Source organism: Eubalaena glacialis, chromosome 7 (genome assembly GCF_028564815.1).
Source record: "Eubalaena glacialis isolate mEubGla1 chromosome 7, mEubGla1.1.hap2.+ XY, whole genome shotgun sequence".
NCBI classification, from domain to species: Eukaryota; Metazoa; Chordata; class Mammalia; order Artiodactyla; family Balaenidae; genus Eubalaena; species Eubalaena glacialis.
Window position 1 is genome coordinate 65,607,390 of NC_083722.1, and position 19,759 is coordinate 65,627,148.

At 36.1% G+C, this 19,759-nt stretch overlaps 1 protein-coding gene across 1 annotated transcript in view; it reads right to left on the reverse strand.

The window, feature by feature from the left end:
* Positions 1–19,759, reverse strand: part of TOPAZ1 (testis and ovary specific TOPAZ 1) — a 68,159-nt gene that overhangs the window by 31,561 nt on the left and 16,839 nt on the right. The window contains exons 5-9 of the mRNA XM_061195259.1: positions 12,952–13,016; positions 10,894–11,036; positions 9,222–9,307; positions 8,359–8,484; positions 4,839–4,902 (exon numbers count right to left, since the gene is read on the reverse strand). Of these exons, the coding sequence (XP_061051242.1) occupies positions 4,839–4,902; positions 8,359–8,484; positions 9,222–9,307; positions 10,894–11,036; positions 12,952–13,016 (484 nt within the window). The remainder of the gene's footprint in view (positions 1–4,838; positions 4,903–8,358; positions 8,485–9,221; positions 9,308–10,893; positions 11,037–12,951; positions 13,017–19,759) is intronic.

Consider the following 19,759-nt stretch of genomic DNA (forward strand, 5'->3'; position numbering starts at 1 on the left):
AGTTAGGTTGTTGATTTGAGATCTTTCTTGTTTTTTAACATAAACATTTATACAATAGCTATAAATTTCCCTCTTAAGTACCATTTTCACTCCATCGCATAAGTTTTGGAATGTTGTGTTTCATTTTCATTTGTCTCTAAGTATTTTCTGATTTCCCTTGTGATATCTTCTGTGATCCCTTGGTTGCTTAAAAGTATGTTCGATTTCCACAATTTTGTTAATTTTCCAGTTTTCTTTTGTTACTGGTTTCTAATTCCATCCTGTTGTGATCAGAGGAGATACTTTGTATAATATCTATCTTTTAAAATCTGTTGAGACTTAATTTGTGGCCAAACACATGGTCTATCAGGAAGATGCCTCATGTGCTCTTGAGAAGAATATGTATACTATTGTTGTTGGGTAGAGTATTCTGTATGTGTCTGTTAGATCTAGTGGGTATCTTGTGTTGAGTCCTCTATTTCTTTACTTACCTTCTGTCTGGTTGTTCTATCCATTATTGTGAGTGGGGTATTGAAGTCTCCAACTACTATTGTAGAACTGTCTATTTCTCTCATTAATTCTGTAAGTTTTTGCTTTATGTATTTTGATCGTCTGTGATTAGGTATAAATGTTTATACTGCTGCTGTACTGAACCTTTCATTACTATATATAATGTCCTTCTTTGTCTCTTGTAACCTTTTTTGATTTAAAGTCTATTCTGTCTAATATTAGTATAGCCACTCCTGCTCTCTTCTGGTTACTATTTGTATAGAATATTTTTTCCATCCTTTCACTTTCAATCTATTTGTCTTTGGCTCTAAAGTGAATATTTTGTAGACAGCATATAATTGGATAATGTGTTTTTATTCATTCTGCCAATCTGTGTCTTTTGAATGGAGAATTTAATCCATTTACTTTAAAAGTAATTACTGATAATGAAGGACTTACTTCTGATTTTGCTATTTGTTTTCTGTATGTCTCATAGCTTTTTTGTCCCTCATTTCCTGCAATACTCTCTTCTTTTGTGTTAGGTGATTTTTTGAGTGAAAGTTTTAACTCCTTTTTCATTTCCTTTTGTGCATATTCTATAGCTATTGAGGTTACCGTGGGATTTATACCAGCGTAACTTCAATAATATACAAAAACTCTGCTTCTTTACAGCTCCATCCCCACCCCTTTCAGTTGCTAAGGTCACAAATTACATTTTTATATACTGTGTGCCCCAAAACATTAACTAACAGTTCTTTCAAATGCATCAGTCTCTTAAATAATATGGAAAAGAGGATTTGGAGTTACCAATCAAATTTACAATAATACTAGTTTTTACACTAATAATATACTTTTCTTTAAAGGTATTAGTTTCTTAAATCATGTAAAAAACAGAAAGTACAGTACAAACCATTGTTACAATAATACTAGCTTTTATAATTACCCATGTATTTACTTTTATTGAGATCCTTATTTCTCCATATGACCTCAAGTTACTGTCTCATGCCCTTTCATTTCACTTTGCAGGCCTCCCTTGAGCATTTCTTGAAGGGCAGGTCTAAAGGAAACAAACTCTCTCAGCTTTTGTTTATCCGGGAATGTCATACCAATAATTTATCCCTCAATTCTGAAGGACAGTTTTGCTAGATATAGGATTCTTGGTTGACAGATATTTTCTTTTAGCACTTTGAATATATTGGCCTATTGCCTTCTGGCCTCCAAAGTTTCTGATGAGAAATCTGCTTATAATCTTATTGAGGATCCCTTGTATGTGATAATTTGCTTCTCTCTTGCTGCTTTCAAGATCCTCTCTTTGCCTCTGGCTTTTGAAAGTTTGATTAAAATATGTCTTGGTGTGTGTCTCTTTTTTTTTTTTTTTAATTTTTTAATTTATTTATGGCTGTGTTCGGTCTTTGTTTCTGTGCGAGGGCTTTCTCCAGTTGTGGCAAGTGGGGGCCACTCTTCATCGCAGTGCGCGGGCCTCTCACTATCGCGGCCTCTCTTGTTGCGGAGCACAGGCTCCAGACGCGCAGGCTCAGTAATTGTGGCTCACGGGCCCAGCTGCTCCGCGGCATGTGGGATCTTCCCAGACCAGGGCTCGAACCCGTGTCCCCTGCATTGGCAGGCAGATTCTCAACCACTGCACCATCAGGGAAGCCCTGGTGTGTGTCTCTTTGAGTTCATCTTAGAGTTTGCTGAGCTTCTTGGATATTTATATTTACAACTTGCATCAAATTTGGGAAGTTTTCAGCCATTATTTGCTCAAATATTCTCTCTACCCCTTTCTCTTTCTCTTCTCCTTCTGAGACTTCCACAGTGTTCTGTTTCATGGTGTTCCTCAGGCTGTATTCACTTTTCTTCAAACTTTTTTCTTTCTGTTCCTCAGACCTGATAATTTCCATTCTCCTATCTTCAAGTTCTCTGATTCTTTTGCCTGCTAAAATCTGCCTTTGAATCCCTCTAGTGAATTTTTCATTTCAGTTATTGTATTTTTCAACTCCAGAATTTTTCTGGTTTCTTTTTAGGTTTCCTATCTCTCTGATATTTCCATTTTGTTCACACATTATTTTCTTGACGTTCCCCACATCTTCCTTAGTTCTTCAAGCACCTTTAAGACAGATGTTTTAAAATCATTGTCTAATTTATCTGCCATCAGGTCTTTTACAAGGATAGTTTCTGTTGATTTATTTTTTCCTTTGAATAGGCCATATTTTGCTCATTTCTTTGTATGTCATATGACTTTTTTTTAAAAATTTTTTTAAAATTTATTTTTATTTATGGCTGTGTTGGGTCTTTGTTTCTGTGTGAGGGCTTTCTCTAGTTGCAGCAAGTGGGGGCCACTCTTCATCGCGGTGCGTGGGCCTCTCACTATCACGGCCTCTCTTGTTGCGGAGCACGGGCTCCAGACGCACAGGCTCAGCAATTGTGGCTCACGGGCCCAGTTGCTCCGCGGCATGTGGGATCTTCCCAGACCAGGGCTCGAACCTGTGTCCCCTGCATTGGCAGGCAGATTCTCAACCACTGCGCCACCAGGGAAGCCCTGTCATATGACTTTTTGATTGAAAAGTGGGCATTTGAATCCAATAATGTGGTAACTCTGGAGCTCAGAATACATACATTTTAAAATATTTGAAGCTAATAGCTTTTTTCAGTTTACATTTATATAAACAGATTTTTATCTTTTGTGCTTCCTTTGATTACTTTAAACCACAGAAATTATCAACTTTCAAAAAAATCTGATTGAAAATGTTAATTCTTTTTACTGAATTACCAACATACTACAATTACTCATTTTGGTGTATGCTAAGCAGTAGTAGTTTTTCACAATGTTTTTAGTCAAACAACTTCTGGAAAAAGAATTTTATGTGGAAATTCAAATATAAAACAGATAAAAATGAACTTATGGTTAAATAGGGTAATGGGGAGTCCCACCCTCTCAGTACCTTCCCTTGTGAACTAGGTGGTCCCTGAGGCCTCTCTGTAGAGCCTGAGCAGTTAGATCTATACTTTATACCAGAGATATTCAGAGTTTCTCTTTCTAAGTTGCTATCCAGTTTTCCTAACATCATTCATAAAATGAGTCTTCCTTCCCAAACCCTATGGTCTTTCTAAACACTAAACCTCTTTATACATAGTATCAAGTTTATTCTGAGCTATCTATCTGTTCCACTGATCTAACTTTCTATTTTCACATCAAACGTAATTTATATAGGTTTTTGCCAACTTCCTGCACTTATTCTTCACTATAGGTTTTTATTTTTGTTTTCTGTATTTATTGTTTTATAACTGAATAAACATATATTTTTCCTTTTCCCATACTGGATATTCACACAACCAGAATTATGTTTTGGGGAGTTTTGTATTTTTCCCATGTCATCCTCTTTTCTTCCATATATGTTATGGAATTATTTCTGGAATATAAATGTTCATCCATATCTAACCATATGTAGCTTCTCCTCCTTGGTTATCACAACCTGTCAGGTGACAGGTATATTCCCTATATAGGCTCCTATTACTTCTACCTTAACTACTTCCTCCTTGCTACAGCTGGATTAAGTCCAGACTACCAGTTCCCTCATATGCTTCCTCTAATCCTTAGAGGAGATGATATCACCAGCAAAACAAACTTGTCAGAGATTTTGTTTTTAGCTAGATGAGATTTTAAGCAGATGAATATGGTGCTCTGTTACCATCATACTATGTGGTTTTGGTGGCTGTGTCAGGGTGACAAATGTAAAGCTTGGTCCCTTCCTCTTGGGGCTCACAATGTAGTAGGGGGAGATGGGAGCAGGGAATGGGATGAGGCTGTGGAGTCAGATAAGGGCCTAATAGAGGAGATTATCCTATTTCCTATGAGTAAGCTTTGAAAGATGAATAGGTCTTTGCTATGGGGAAGTGGGATAAAAGAAAGGGATCCTGGGTAGAGACAGCAGTGCCCTCTCTATTATAACACAGCATGCCCTATTTAGGGAACTGCACAGAATGATGGATAGTGCACTGGCTACAAGGGATAATGTAAAAAGAAAAGGGCTAATAAGTAAGGAAGATACAGTTTCTGAAAGATCCCTTCAGAAAGATTTTAAGCCAATTAACAATATCCTTTTTCCTGTCTTACAACTGTAAATAAAATTTCTATGTCATGAAAATATTAGTATGTGAGGGAATTACAGTGTTAGGTGGATTATAATTTTTTTATTAACCAAAATGCCACACTTATTATTAATCCTTTCTAAGACCAAGAGAGCTACTCTAAGGCATTCAGTTTTCATACTCAAAAGTACTGAATTTACTTTCAAACTATTAAGACAATAGCACATTGTTTGAAACTCTCGTATGAATAAATTCATAGTAATCATTCCATTGTCTCATACCTGCACGTTGTAGCAAACAAAGCTCGTTGATACTTATATATTTCTTAAACACATCCATACAAACCTATAAAAGTCACAAAAAATGTAAAATTACCTTTTTATATTTCGTAAAATCTACACAAATTTCAGTCCTATCTTTTTGCTTATTCCAATTTTTTTAAGTCAATTGAAAGCAATGGAATAAAGAAGCTGATGTTAGGTTAACTAAGATTTGAAATGTACACTGAATTCGTTACAAAAATCTTATTCAGAGAATCTCTGTCAAAGAAATAGTCTAGGAAACAGAGTCAAGATTAGCAATCAACTGGGGAAGGGAGGACATATTTTACTGGTATAAGGAGAAACACATGGACCAATGGATTAGAACAGAGATCCTATAAATAGACCCACTCATACACAATCAGCTGATTTATGACATGGTGATACTGCAGTGCAGTGGGGGAAAGGATGGTTTTGGGTCACCTGGAGATCCACATGGGAAAAAATATATATCTAGACCATCTCACATCCTAAACAAAAATTAATTCTAGATGGCTTAGAGTTCTAAATGTAAATATCAGACAAGAAAACTTTTAAAGGAAAAACATAAAAGAACATCTTCATGATCTTGGCAAAGCTTTCTTGAACAGCATGTAAAAAGTCAACACCATAAAAGGGAAAAAAATGGATTAGATTGGACTATATAAAGATTAATAATTTTGTTTACCAAAGACACTTTTAAAAGGGTGAAAAGTTTGACCCACCTCCTAGAGAAATGGAAATAAAAACAAAAATAAACAAATGGGACCTAATGAAACTTAAAAGCTTTTGCACAGCAAAGGAAACCATAAACAAGACCAAAAGACAACCCTCAGAATGGGAGAAAATATTTGCAAACAAAGCAACTGACAAAGGAATAATCTCCAAAATATACAAGCAGCTCATGCAGCTCAATATCAAAAAAACAAACAACCCAATCCAAAAATGGGCAGAAGACCTAAATAGACATTTCTCCAAAGAAGATATACAGATTGCCAACAAACACATGAAAGGATGCTCAACATCACTAATCATTAGAGAAAAGCAAATCAAAACTACAATGAGGTATCACCTCACGCCGGTCAGAATGGGCATCATCAAAAAATCTACAATCAATCAATGCTGGAGAGGGTGTGGAGAAAAGGGAACCCTCTTGCACTGTTGGTAGGAATGTAAATTGATACAGCCGCTATGGAGAACAGTATGGAGGTTCCTTAAAAAACTAAAAATAGAGCTACCAGATGACCCAGCAATCCCACTACTGGGCATATACCCTGAGAAAACCATAATTCAAAAAGAGTCATGTACCACAATGTTCACTGAAGCTCTATTTACAATAGCCAGGACATGGAAGCAACCTAAGTGTCCATCAACAGATAAATGGATAAAGAAGATGTGGCACATATATAATGGAGTATTACTCAGCCATAAAAAGAAACGAAATTGAGTTATTTGTAGTGAGGTGGATGGACAGAGTCTGTCATACAGAGTGAAGTAAGTCAGAAGAGAAAAACAAATACCGTATGCTAACACATATATATGGAATCTAAAAAAAATGGTTCTGAAGAACCTAGGGGCAGGACAGGAATAAAGACACAGACATAGAGAATGGACTTGAGGACACAGGGAGGGTGAAGGGTAAGCTGAGACGAAGTAAGAGAGTGGCAGTGACATATATACACTACCAAATGTAAAACAGATAGCTAGTGGGAAGCAGCTGCATAGCACAGGGAGATCAGCTCATGCTTTGTGACCACCTAGAGGGGTGGGATAGGGAGAGTGGGAGGGAGACGCAAGAGGGAGGGGATATGGGGATATATGTGTACGTATAGGTGATTCACTGTGTTATACAGCAGCAACTAACACAACAATGTAAAGCAATTATACTCCAATAAAGATGTTAAAATAAAATAAAATTAGAGATTTAACTAAGCAAAAATAAATAAATAAATAAATACATAAAATAAAAGGGTGAAAAGGCCTGTTGGTGGAATGTAAATTGGTACCATTATGGAGCACAGTATGGAGGTTCCTTAAAAAACTAAATATAGAACTACCATATGATCCAGCAATCCCCCTCTTGGGCATATATCTGGAGAAAATCATAAATTGAAAATACACATGCACCCCAACATTCATTGCAGCATTATTTACAATAGCCAAGACATGGAAGCAATCTAAATGTCCAATGACAGAGGAGTGGATAAAGAAGATGTGGTACATATATACAATGGAATATTACTCAGCCATAAAAAAGAATGAAATAATGCTGTTTGCAGCAAGATGGATGCAACTAGAGATGATCATACTAAGTGAAGTAAGTCAGAAAGAGAAAGACAAATATATGATATTGCTTATATGTGGAATCTAAATAAATGGTACAAATGAACTTATTTACAAAATAGAAATAAGAGTCACAGATGTAGAAAACAAACTTATGGTTTACCAGGGGGAAAAGGGGAGGGGAAGGGATAAATTGGGAGATTGGGATTGACATATACATACTACTATATATAAAATAGATAACTAATAAGGACCTACTGTACAGCACAGGGAACTCTACTCAATACTCTGTAATGACCTATATGTGAAAAGAATCTAAAAAAGAGTGGATATATGTATATAACTGATTTACTTTGCTGTACACATGAAACTAACACAACATTGTAAACCAACTACACTCCAAAAAAATTAAAAAAATAAAAGGGTGAAAAGGCAACTTGTAAAGTAGTAAAAGTTATTTGCAATACGTATATCCAACAAAGAATTTGCATCCAGAATATATAAAGAATTCTTAAGATGGACAAGAAAAAGATAATCCTCTAGAATATAGGCAAAATATTTAGATATTTACAGAAAGGGGATATTCAAACACCCAACAAACATTTTGAAAGATGCTCAGCTTCATCAATCACCAGGGAAGGTATCACTCCCCACCCACTAGAATGGCTTAAATTAAAAGGCTGATAACACCAAGAGCTGGTGAGGATGTAAAGCAACCAGAACTCTCAAACATTGCTGGTTAGAGTGTAATTTGGTAAACCACTTTGGAAATCTGTCTGGCAGTATCTACTAAAGTTGAATATATGTAGACCCTTTGACCCAATAATTCCAGTTTTAAGTATAACCCATCAGAATGTGTTCGTATGTTCACCAAAAGACATGCAGAACACTACTGTATTTACCAAATTTAGAAACCACCCATCAAAAGCAGTATTTATCAACAAAAAACATTTTGATATACTCATACAATGGAATATTTAATATTATACAGCAATGAGAAAGAAACATCTACAATTAAGTAAAAAAGTACAGATGAATCTCAAAAATGTTGAGCAAAAGCAGCCAGAAACAAAAGAATACAAATTGTATGATTCCATTTATGTAAAGCACAAAATCAGGCAAAGCTCATATATTAGGAGTTGATGAAAATCTGAATTAAAACATATGACTGAGATGGTTATTAAAACAATCTCTACTTCAAAGACTTAACATATTTTACCTTTTCATCCCCTTGCTCAGGCACGTGAGCAAACTTGCACTGTGATCGCTCACAGCCACGTAATGTATTAAAATGAAATTTGCAATATCTATGGGGTATCAGCAACCCTAGGGGCTTCTGGAACACCTAGAAAATTAGACAAATTCCCTTTCTGTGTTAATTGTAAAACACTTACCGCAATCAAGTGAGAAAGTATTTGAAACAACCAGAAATATTATACATCCAAAAAACTATCACGATAAATTGTTTGCTGACTTGATAAAAAGTAACTCCAAACAATTTATATTTTTAAAAATTATTAAAAAAAATCAATTTAAAGTTATTTGTCTGAATTTCTGCAATTTCCTTTAGTGTAAAACTTCTATATTTCATCAAAGTTACTACCATTTTACTTTACGTGGTTTTAAAAGTTTATACTTTCCCTCCTCCTTCTCATGTGCCTGCCCTTTTAACTTGTATAAAAAGTTAATTCTGTAATAATATGCATATTTCAGATGCATTTATTAGAACCAAAAATTTCCTTAGCTTTTCTGATTAACGGAAAAAGGCAATGAGTGAAAGCTTTTTACAACAGGCTTTTCCTATCAATTGCTTTATATCACTAGCTTTCTCCATCACAGGGAACTATTCATCCTGTATTTTCTGTTTTGGATATCCCATTCCCCACCCTTCTGCCTTAAACCTGTTATACTGTTTGTGAATATCCTCTGAATCACTACCCATTTTCTGTCCCTTACCACCAACTCCCATTTAAAATCCATAAAATGTCCAGAACTGCTTAAATTATGATAGGGAAATTAATCAGAAAGCCCCAAAGTACAAGCTTATAAGATTATTATTATTTTTTTAAATGGGGCGCTTACCCCTACATTTTTTTCCCTCTTAAATATTTCACAAATTTCAGGATCCTGCAGCTTTAGAAGAGAATGTTTTCCTGGAAATCTGAAATCTAGAAATGATTAAGAATGAGATTACATTCCAATATGTTACAACTTATTCCTTTCATAACGATCAAACAGATGACTACTACTATCTGCTTTAATATTTCACTTTGGACTTCTTGTGCTCAGTTCAAGGACTGCTGCTGTGGTATGTTCCTGTGAAATATACAGTAATTTACATCTTAGGTGTTCCTTAAGGATGTCTAGATCTGAACTTAACATTTTAAATTCATTATAAGCTAAAGATGCTTTCTTAAAAGCCTTACATAGCAGAATTGAGTACTATATTCAAATGATTGTCTAAGTTAAACAGACAAATATTACACACAATAAACCTTTCTTAGGGAAGAAAACTACTGAGAAACCCAGGTGCTATGGACCGACTGTGTCTCCCCCCAATTCATAAATTGAAGCCTTAACCCCCAAAGTGACTGTATTTGGAGTTAGGGCCTTTTGCAGAAGTAATTAAGGTTAAATGGGGTTGTAAAAATGAGGCCCTGATCTGATAGAATCAATGTCTTTATAAGAGGCACCAGAGAGCTTTCTCTCTCTCGCTCTCTCTCTCTCCCCCCATGCACATGCACCAAGGAAAGGCCATGTGAGGACTTAGTGAAAAGGCTGCCGTCTGTAAGCCAGGAAGACAGCCAGAAACTGAACTCTACCAGAAACTTGATCTTGGACTTCTAGCTTCCAGAACTGTGTGAAATGAATATCTGTTGTTTAAGCCACCCAGTCTGTGGCATTTTGTTATGGCAGCCCGAGCTGACTATTATACCAGGGATCATTATCCCTTAATGTTAGTCTTTTAAAATGAGAATTAGGACATTTAAAAATTATGTTTTCTAAAGATAACACAAAAATGTTTTTTATCTTAAGTAATTTCATTTTTCATTTTGGCAGCATCCAGATATAATTTGGGACAAGCTGACGTTTTTGCTGCATAGCTTTGCAGTACTTTTCATTATGAAACCTGTAAAGCTTTTTAAGATAAAACATGTGATCATCATGGGCTTGCTGCTATAGTACACAACACCAGGCAGCATGAAGTCAGTAATGGGAGGTCCGGAAGAGTTAGGTGTGAGCTACATACACAAGAGGATTTTATTGTTTCTAAATTAATTCTTTAATCTAGTTTATTTTTTCACAGCATTATGATTATCAAAAAAAGACACAAATTCTAAACTACATTCTAAATTTCTAAAACACTCACTTAAAATATGAATATTTTAGGTATAGACTATAATTTACCTATACTACCACTATCACATAAATATAGGTATCTCAGAAGTCGTTCCATCAAAAGTACTAACTAAAGGTACACAAACCTTCTAATCTTAGCATATCCTATACTTGTTTCAATTTTTTTCTTCTCTTTTTTATTTTGGGCCCTGCCACACAGCTTGCGGGATCTTAGTTCACTGACCAGGGATTTAACTTGTGCCCCCTGCAGTGGATGTGCAGAGTCCTAACCACTGGACTGCCGCCAGGGAATTCACTCAATTGTTTTCTTAACTTTTTTGTTTCGGGTGGAAAAATCTCCTGTATCATTTCTATATTATCAAAAGCCAACAGAATTTTACTAAGAAAATTGTACCATTCATCCAGGGCTTCAGTAATGTGTCTTCCTGATGAGCACTTAGATTCAAACGTGGCACTGGCACTGATAAGCACAGAGGTTTGGGGCCCAGCACTGCCAACTGACATTCACCAACCACATTCTCTGTATTTTTAGAATCGCTGCTGTGTGAGCAGAAAAACCAAAATCAGAATTTAAATTTATTCTAAAAACAAAGTAACGAGAATCAAATAAGTAGAAACACATCCTAATGATAGTACTGATGTAGTCTACATACTATGCTGTGTACTACCATCATATACTATGATTCTTCAGTATTTTCAATAGGTTGTTCCTGCCTTCTTAACTAGAAAACTGATACTTGTTAAATGGCTAGGGTATGCGTAGAAGTGGGGTGGTGGGGTTAAAACTAGAGCAAAGTATTTCTGATCATGTCAGACAAAAGGTTTGAGCAGGAACTGGACTAGCATCCAAATCCAGAAAAGATCATGCAATGATTCTATTAATAGTGCAATAAAATAAATGAATTGTAAGTTATTCTTCAGGACATGTATATATAATAAATTTATACAAGTACTTGAGACCTTCCTTTGGGAAGAAGGTATAAGAAATGTATTGTTCTAGGCTACTGATTTAAACAGCTTTGACTGTGTTCTAATACGTGAGATCCTATATAGCCAATTAAAAAAAAACACCTTAATTTGGAGGTCACTTACCTAGAAAAATAAATAACTTAAGCAAGGGGGAGGGTGGAAAGTACCTCAGAGCTATCAGATATAAATGAATTTACTTTTTCGGAGAAAGACTTATACCCTCATTCAGATACTACAGTATTTTACCTAAACACAGTTCTAATAAAGCTTTTTCACCTGGGGTTCCCTTGGCCAGCGGAGAGTAAAAATAGTAAGAAAAGGGGCCAATGCTTATAACAGTTGAAACCTAGTAGCATTGATGGGAGTTCAATAATTTCACACAAAATAAAAATATTTGCTTCTCTCCCCAACTTGGGATATCATTGATATGTGCAATTATCATACCCCCACTCCAAGTAAAACAAAATAAAAGCAGTAACATAAAACAAACAAATATGAATTATGGAGTTTTATAGATGGAGAAGATTATCTAGAAAAATTCTTTTATTTTGATTGGGTAATGAAACCCAGGGTAATGTGGTGACTTACCCAATGTCACACTCCTGGTCATTATGGCAGAGCCAAGGTGATGACAAAACTCTGCAGGTTGCAACTATTTAGCTTGTAAGCAAAATGTTTTTAATAGGAAAAAAAAAGTTAACCTTGTCACATTTTCTTTTTAAGATCTTCAAGTGGGCATGAACCATACAGGCTTCTATGCCAATCTAATTCTTACCTAGGCTTTTCTTTAACGTAATGGTTCTCAAACTTGAACATGTAGCAGGATTAGTTGGTGACCTTGTTGAAACACAGATTGATGGGCCCCATTTCCTGAGTTTCTGATTCAGTAGGTCAGGGGTGGGAACAAATAATTTACATTTCTTACAAGTTCCCACATGATACAGCTGCTCCAAGGACCACACTTTGAAAAACACTGTCTTAACATAAAAGAACTTGAACATATTTGTCACCTGACCTGACTGTGCCTTGCCTCAACAGCAAAACAGGTGTGGGGTGTGGATCAAATGACCTCCAAGGTGTCCTCTAAATCTAAATTTGGTATCTGTATATGTTCCAGTGAGTGTACTGTAGCTCTCAGTACTAATGGCTGCAGACATAGAAGATACCTGCAAATTGCAATGTTCATCTGATTTCAGCTAGTCTTACCTTCATAGAAGTCACATAAACATCTTTTTTTCTTTTATCACTATTCCTCATTCCTCCCTCAAAAAATATTTTAATGGCTCCAAACACTTAAGCTTTAAGGTAACTTACAATATCCCTGACATCTGTATACACCTGACACATTAATTAAATAATACCCATGTATTGTTTACAGCATAGTAGCCCAAGTATATACAGGAGAGAATGAAAAATATGCTCAAGATACAAATTACATGAATGACTATTTTAACATTATGTAATTTAAAATTATGTTACAGACCTTTTGCAAACTTCATAAATATCTTCTTTTTCTTCTTGAATAGTCACCTTGTCCAAAAATCTACACTGTGAAGAGATTATGGTTAAATAGTATAAGTGACTATCTCTGCATTCCATATTAGGCTATGAGGCTTACCAGATCAGAATGTACTAGATGTTAATTAAACAACTAGCTTATGGTCAAGCAGGAAAATAATTCTACTCTACATTATTCAAAATATGAACACTGATTTTAAAATTTCTGCTGTTGAGAAAAACTAATATAAATCAATACATTTTTCCCAGTTTTTGATGTCACCTTTAATTATGCAAGCCACCATTTCAAATTATTTTGGACAATTAAAGTTATATTTCTTTTTATTCAGAAAAAAACAGCTTTGAGTGATTTTTATTTTTAGGTGGTATTTACCAACATAAATGTATTTTTCATTAGAAATATTTATATGTATTTAAAACATTGCTACACTTAAAGCACTTTACAATTAGTAATTAGTGTTTTGGGAATTGTGATTCTCTATAAGAAAATTATACATACTAGACCTTTGAAAAAACAGGCACCAAGAAAATAAACACCCCAAATCACCCATCATTTGGGCAGCCAGAGATAACCACTTAATATCTTACTTTATATCTTTCTAGTCTTTTTGAAGTACACAATCATATTTTACAATAATGGTACACATTATATATACTATTGTAACTATAAAACTCAACTGAGTAACGCGAAACACTAGCAAATAGAAAGATATACCATGTTCCTGGATGAGAATGTTAAAGGTAAAAAATGTTAATTGCCTGCAAATTAATTTATATGTTTAAAAAATTACTTTACAATGTGTGTTTAAAGTTCTTAGAAGAATATAAGAATAGCCAAAAATATTTTAGATTTATAATACAGGTTAGTATCTTTTAAAGCAAGCCTTCCTGTTTTTATTTTTCAAGTAATTGACAGTATGGAATTGGTACAGGACCTGAGCAATTAATGAAATAAATGACAAGTAAAAGAATCATTCTATACATAAAAATTGAAACTATTAAAGATGGCATTTGAAATTTGTGAGGAAATGATTCAATAAATAGTAATAGAACAACAGGCTAGCTGACTGGATGGAAAAAAGCTTGGTACCAATTCACCATATGTCAAAATACTTTAGGTTCATTAAAGATTTAAGTATAAAAAATACTGAAAGTATCAAAAATAAAATAAAGGTGAGTAGTTATATAATTTGGAGGCTGGAGAAAGCCTAAGCTGACACCAAAGGCAGAAACCATGAATTACGGTATCAGTAGGTTTGAATACAAACATTTAAAATATTTTCATATGCTAAGATGACAAAAGTCACCTGTTAAAATAAGAACAGAAAGGTTACATTGTTTCTACATTTTTTCTTCCAAGATAAAATTTAGATTTATATTGATAAAAAATGTAAACATAATAAATAACACCAAAAAAGCACTAGAAAAAGATACAGGTGAACATTTTTAATCCAGAAATGGGGAAGGGTTTCTCTAAATACAACTCATAACTCAAATATCATAAAATAAAACATACATTTGAGGGGCTTCCCTGGTGGCGCAGTGGTTGAGAATCTGCCTGCCAATGCAGGGGACACGGGTTCAAGCCCTGGTCTGGGAAGATCCCACATGCCGCGGAGCAACTAGGCCCGTGAGCCACAACTACTGAGCCTGCGCGTTCGGAGCCTGTGCTCCGCAACAGGAGAGGCTGCGATAGTGAGAGGCCCGCGCACCGCGATGAAGAGTGGCCCCCACTCGCCGCAACTAGAGAAAGCCCTTGCACAGAAACGAAGACCCAACACAGCCAAAAATAAATAAATTAATTAAAACAACAACAACAACAACAAAAAACATATACATTTGACTAAATAAAAATAAAAAGCTCCTTCAAGGTAAAAAGCTCCTAAACCAAGTCAAACACAAATGAAAAAACAGGAAAAAGTATGGCAACATATGACAAAGAACAAATATGCTTAATATACGAAAAGTTCCTGCAAATAAAAAAAGATCAAAATCCCAAAAGAAAAATGGGCAAAGGATGTAAAAAAGAAGTTCACAGAAGAAAATGTAAATGGCTTTTACACATACTAAAAGATGCTTAACTAGACTCATAAGAGAAAAGCAAATGAAAAGTCATTTGTAAAAATGTACAGATGGACAAAAATAAAAAAATTTTAATACTGAGTTGGTGAGTGTGTCGGGGAGGAAACTGTCATTCCCATACAATGTTGATAGAAGCATAAATCAAAGCAATCTCTATGTAGGGCAATCTGAAAATTCTACTTCTAAGAATTAATCCAAAAATGCTTGCACATATGCAAAATGCCTTATGCTCAAGGATGCATAATGCAACAATGTTAAAATAGCAAAAAATGGGAACAAACCAAGTGTCCATCAACAGTGTAACTTGTTGAATAGAGTATACCCATATAGTGGATAATTATATAATTGTAAAAACAAAGTATCATTACATATATGGAAAGGAAACAATCTCCATTATACATTAAGTTAAAAAAAGACAAAGAATGATAAGCTGTCATTTGTATAAAATTAAAAAGAAGACACAATAGGTCCAGTTTGAGAAATGGCAAATAAGTATCTCTTATTGGGCTAATCTTTCTTCAGGTAACAACTATAACTCTCAGATGAACTATAAAAAAAAACTCTGCCTGAAAACACTGGAGAGGTATGAAAAGTAGGCAGAATCTGGAGGGAAAGAGGGAATGACACTGGGTAACAGTCCTGTTTTTATGGATTTATTCTTAAAGAGAGGCCTTAATTGGTTGGAACCACTGGGGAAGGCTAAAAATTTGCCATACTGACACAAAGAACCAGAAGACAGAGTATAGGGCAAAGTCAGAAACTGGGAAGTGAGGCTGGGACTCCTGGAAACGGGAGAGCCTAAGAGAGAAAGCCCCCAAATCTGCTTTAAACTTGGTCCAAATTTCTAGCTGACCCTTGGACTACACCTTTGTAAGGTAGACTCCAAACAACCCAGATGACACTAAACGAACTGAATAAACATTTCAACTGCCTACTACCACGGGGGAGTAACCTGGAGGCCAAGTCCACCCAAGTTAAAACCTAAGCATGCAATTACCAGACAGCCCAGCAACTGCAAACCTGGGCATTTATTTCAAAATACCAAAGTTACAGAGATGGAAAACATATTAATGGTTACTAAGGTTACAGAAGTTAGGGGTAGGGAGGGATGTGTGACAAAGGGGTAGCATAAGGAATATCTTTGTAGTGATGGCATAATTATCTTGATTGCAGTGGTGGCTACAAAAATCTGCACACTTGATAATATACACAGAACTACATACACTCATTATACTAATACCAAATTTCTGCTTCTGATATTGTGCTTTAAGATGTAATCATGGAGGAAAACTACTTTTGCAACTTTCTGTGAATTTACAATTGTTTCAAAATAAAAATTAAAAAGTACACTAGCAGTTCAACTATCTGGGGCTCAAAACTAGAATCATTAAGCAACTACTACCATGGTAAATCTAAAAATTTTTATATATGGATTCTGGGTATAACTGATATACAAGAGAAAGAAAAAACAAGGTCTGTGGAAAAGACAGAAATATATATATATGTAAAAGATCAGTAAGGAAGCATTTCTAAAAATTCACAGAAAACCATACATAAAAGCAGAAAAGTGGCAGGCTAGACATATGTCCTATAAATCAACCTATTTACCCTCTAAAGTTCCTAAAATATAAGGTGAGAGATGGATAAAGTTTGTTAATTCCCAAATTTGGGGGCCAGATATTTTAAAGACAAATATTACTGACAGGGTCATGTATCAATATTTTCTAAAGAGTTGCTACTTTGAAGCTTACCATGGTATCAGAAAGATAAAAGTATCATTCCCCTTCCCTTAAACAAATCCAAAAAGTAGTACCACACTAGGAAGCAGCTAAATGATTTTGGGGATTATTTTTAAAAGAGCTAATATTGAAAATAGTCTACATCTTTAAATATTTAGTGTTAAGAACTCAGTGAGGGCTTCTCTGGTGTCACAGTGGTTAAGAATCCGCCTGCCAATGCAGGGGACACGGGTTCAAACCCTGGTCCGGGAAGATCCCACATGCTGTGGAGCAACTAAGCCCGTGCACCACAACTACTGAGCCTGCGCTCTAGGACCCGTGAACCACAACTACTGAGCCCGCGTGCCACAACTACTGAAGCCTGCGCACCTAGAGCCCGTGCTCCGCAACAAGAGAAGCCACCGCAATGAGAAGCCTGTGCACCACAACGAAGAGTAGCCCCCGCTCGCCGCAACTAGAGAAAGCCCGCACGCAGCAACGAAGACGCAACGCAGCCAAAAATAAATAAATAAAATAAATAAATTAAAAAAAAAAAAAAAAAAAAAAAAAGAACTCAGTGAATTCTGGCAAACGTCTCTTAAAATCTATCCTTGCAGAATTGAAAGCAAAAAGTCTTCTCTTCTGCTTTAAGTAGAATAGAGTACAAACTTTATTTTTTAATGCTTTAGAGCAAAGGTTGGCAAGCTATAGCCTGCAGGCTGCCTGTTTTTGTAAATAAAGTTTTATTTGAACACAGCAATTGACATTTGTTTACATATTGTCTATGGCTTCTTTCTCCTTACAATAACAGAGCTGAGTAGCTAGGACAGCAACCATATGGCCCACAAAGCCAGACAAGTATTTACTATCTAGTCTTAAAGAAAAGGTTTGCTGACCCCTGCTATAGAGTCAAGGGATTCTACTGTGTGACCCTGGACAAGATACTAAGTCTCAGTTTTTTCATCTGCAAAGGGAAATAGCAGTACACACTTCATGTGCAGTAAAGGGTTAACTCAGTAAATCTGGGTTGTCCATATGCCTATGTTAAAGGAATGGCCTGTGACCTGCTCCTAGAAGGTAACTTCTAAGCCCTTGGAATATGCTGCCTGATTGTGTGTCTTTGTTTACCTGGGTGTCTGGGATCACAACAGATAGTGTAAGCTAACAGTGTAATTTATGGTAGAGGCCTTGGGCCACTCCAGAAAGTCTTTGTGATTTATGACGGGGTCCTTGAGTCATGTGGTATCAGCTTGACCTCTGGAGGGACTGGAGACTGAGTGACTGAGGTCAGCCACGCAGGTGGTCAACCATGCCTATGTGACTGACCCCAATAAAAACCCTGACCAAGCTTCAGGCAAGTCCCTGGCTGGCAATATTCTGTTTCTGTCATACATCACTCCTGGGAGAAGCAAGCAGTGTCCACGTGCCTCTATTGGGAGAGAAAAACTGGAAGCTTGTACTCAGTTTCTCCTGTGCTCTGCCCTATGTGACTCTTTCTTTTGCTGACTTTAATCTGTATTCTTTCACTGAAATAAACTGTAACCTTGAGTTACAATAACAGCTTTGCTGACCTCTGTGAGTTCTTCTAGCAAATCACTGAACCTGAGGGTGGTTTTGGGAACTCCTGAACAGCACCTCCTTATATCATAGGGATAAGATATAACCAGTGCTAAGTCTCTAGCACTGGCTGGCTGGCATTTAATAAAGGCTCAATACATACTGGGTGTTATCATCAAACCATTAAGCAAGTACTCTGTGATATTTTTATTCATGCTATAGGACACTTCTAACACTTAAAGACTTTTTTTTTTGATGTGGACCATTTTTTAAAGTCTTTATTGAATTTGTTACAATATTGCTTCTGTTTTATGTTTTGATTTTTTGGTCCCGAGGCATGTGGGATCTTAGCTCCCCAACCAGGGATCGAACCTGCACCCCCTGCATTGGAAGGCGAAGTCCTAACTACTGGACCTCCAGGAAAGTCCCTAAAGACTATTTTCAAATGAGGTTCACATTCAATATTCATTCAACAACCATTTGGAACTTTCCTGGCAAGCCAGTGGTTAAGATTCTGCACTTCCATTGCAGGGCACACAGGTCTGATCCCTGGTCGGGGAACTAATATCCTGAATGCCGTGCGGGGCGGCCAAAAAAACCCAATCATTTGTGTTATTACTCTGTATCAGCCACTGCTCTAGGTGCTAAAGATTCATTTGTGAGCAAAATGGACAAAAATCTTTGCCTTCATGGAGTTTCATTCTAGCAGAAAGAGACAGAGGTAAACATAAATAAGTAAATGTAAAGTATGTTATATCATGATAAGTACAAGAAAGGGGGATATGAAATGTTGACAGAACGGAGAATACTGGAATTTTAGGTTGGATGGCTAGGGGAGGTCTCTCTGAGAACATGAAATTTGAGTAAAGATGTGAAGGAAATAAGAAAGTAAGCTATATCTTTTTTTTTTTTTTTTTAGGAGATAAAATGGCAAGGGCAAAGGCCATGAAGTGGGAGAAAGCCTGGTTTGTTCCAAGAACAGCAAGGAGGCTAATGTGGTCAGAGTAAAATGGATAAGGAGAGTAGTCAAAGAGATCAGAGAGGTAACAACGTAGGGGAGGGGTAGGGGGAACAGATAAAGGGCCATGTAGGTCACAGTAAGGAATATGAATATTAAAAGCCACTGGAGAGTTTGAAGTAGAAGAATAACATGATCTAGTTTATGCTATGTTGAGAATAAACTACAAGAGAACAATATCAGAAGCTGGAGAAATGTTAGGAGACCACTGCAGTAATGCAGGCAGGAGATGATATTAGGCGGGGCCTGGGCCTGGGCCTGTGTGGTATGTGTGGGAGTGATGAAAAGTGAATAATTTCCAGACATCATCTGAAGCTAAGGCCAGCAGGATTTCCTTACAGTCTGGATATGGAGTGAGAGAAAAAGAAAGTAAGGAAATCCAAGGTTTTTGAGCCTAA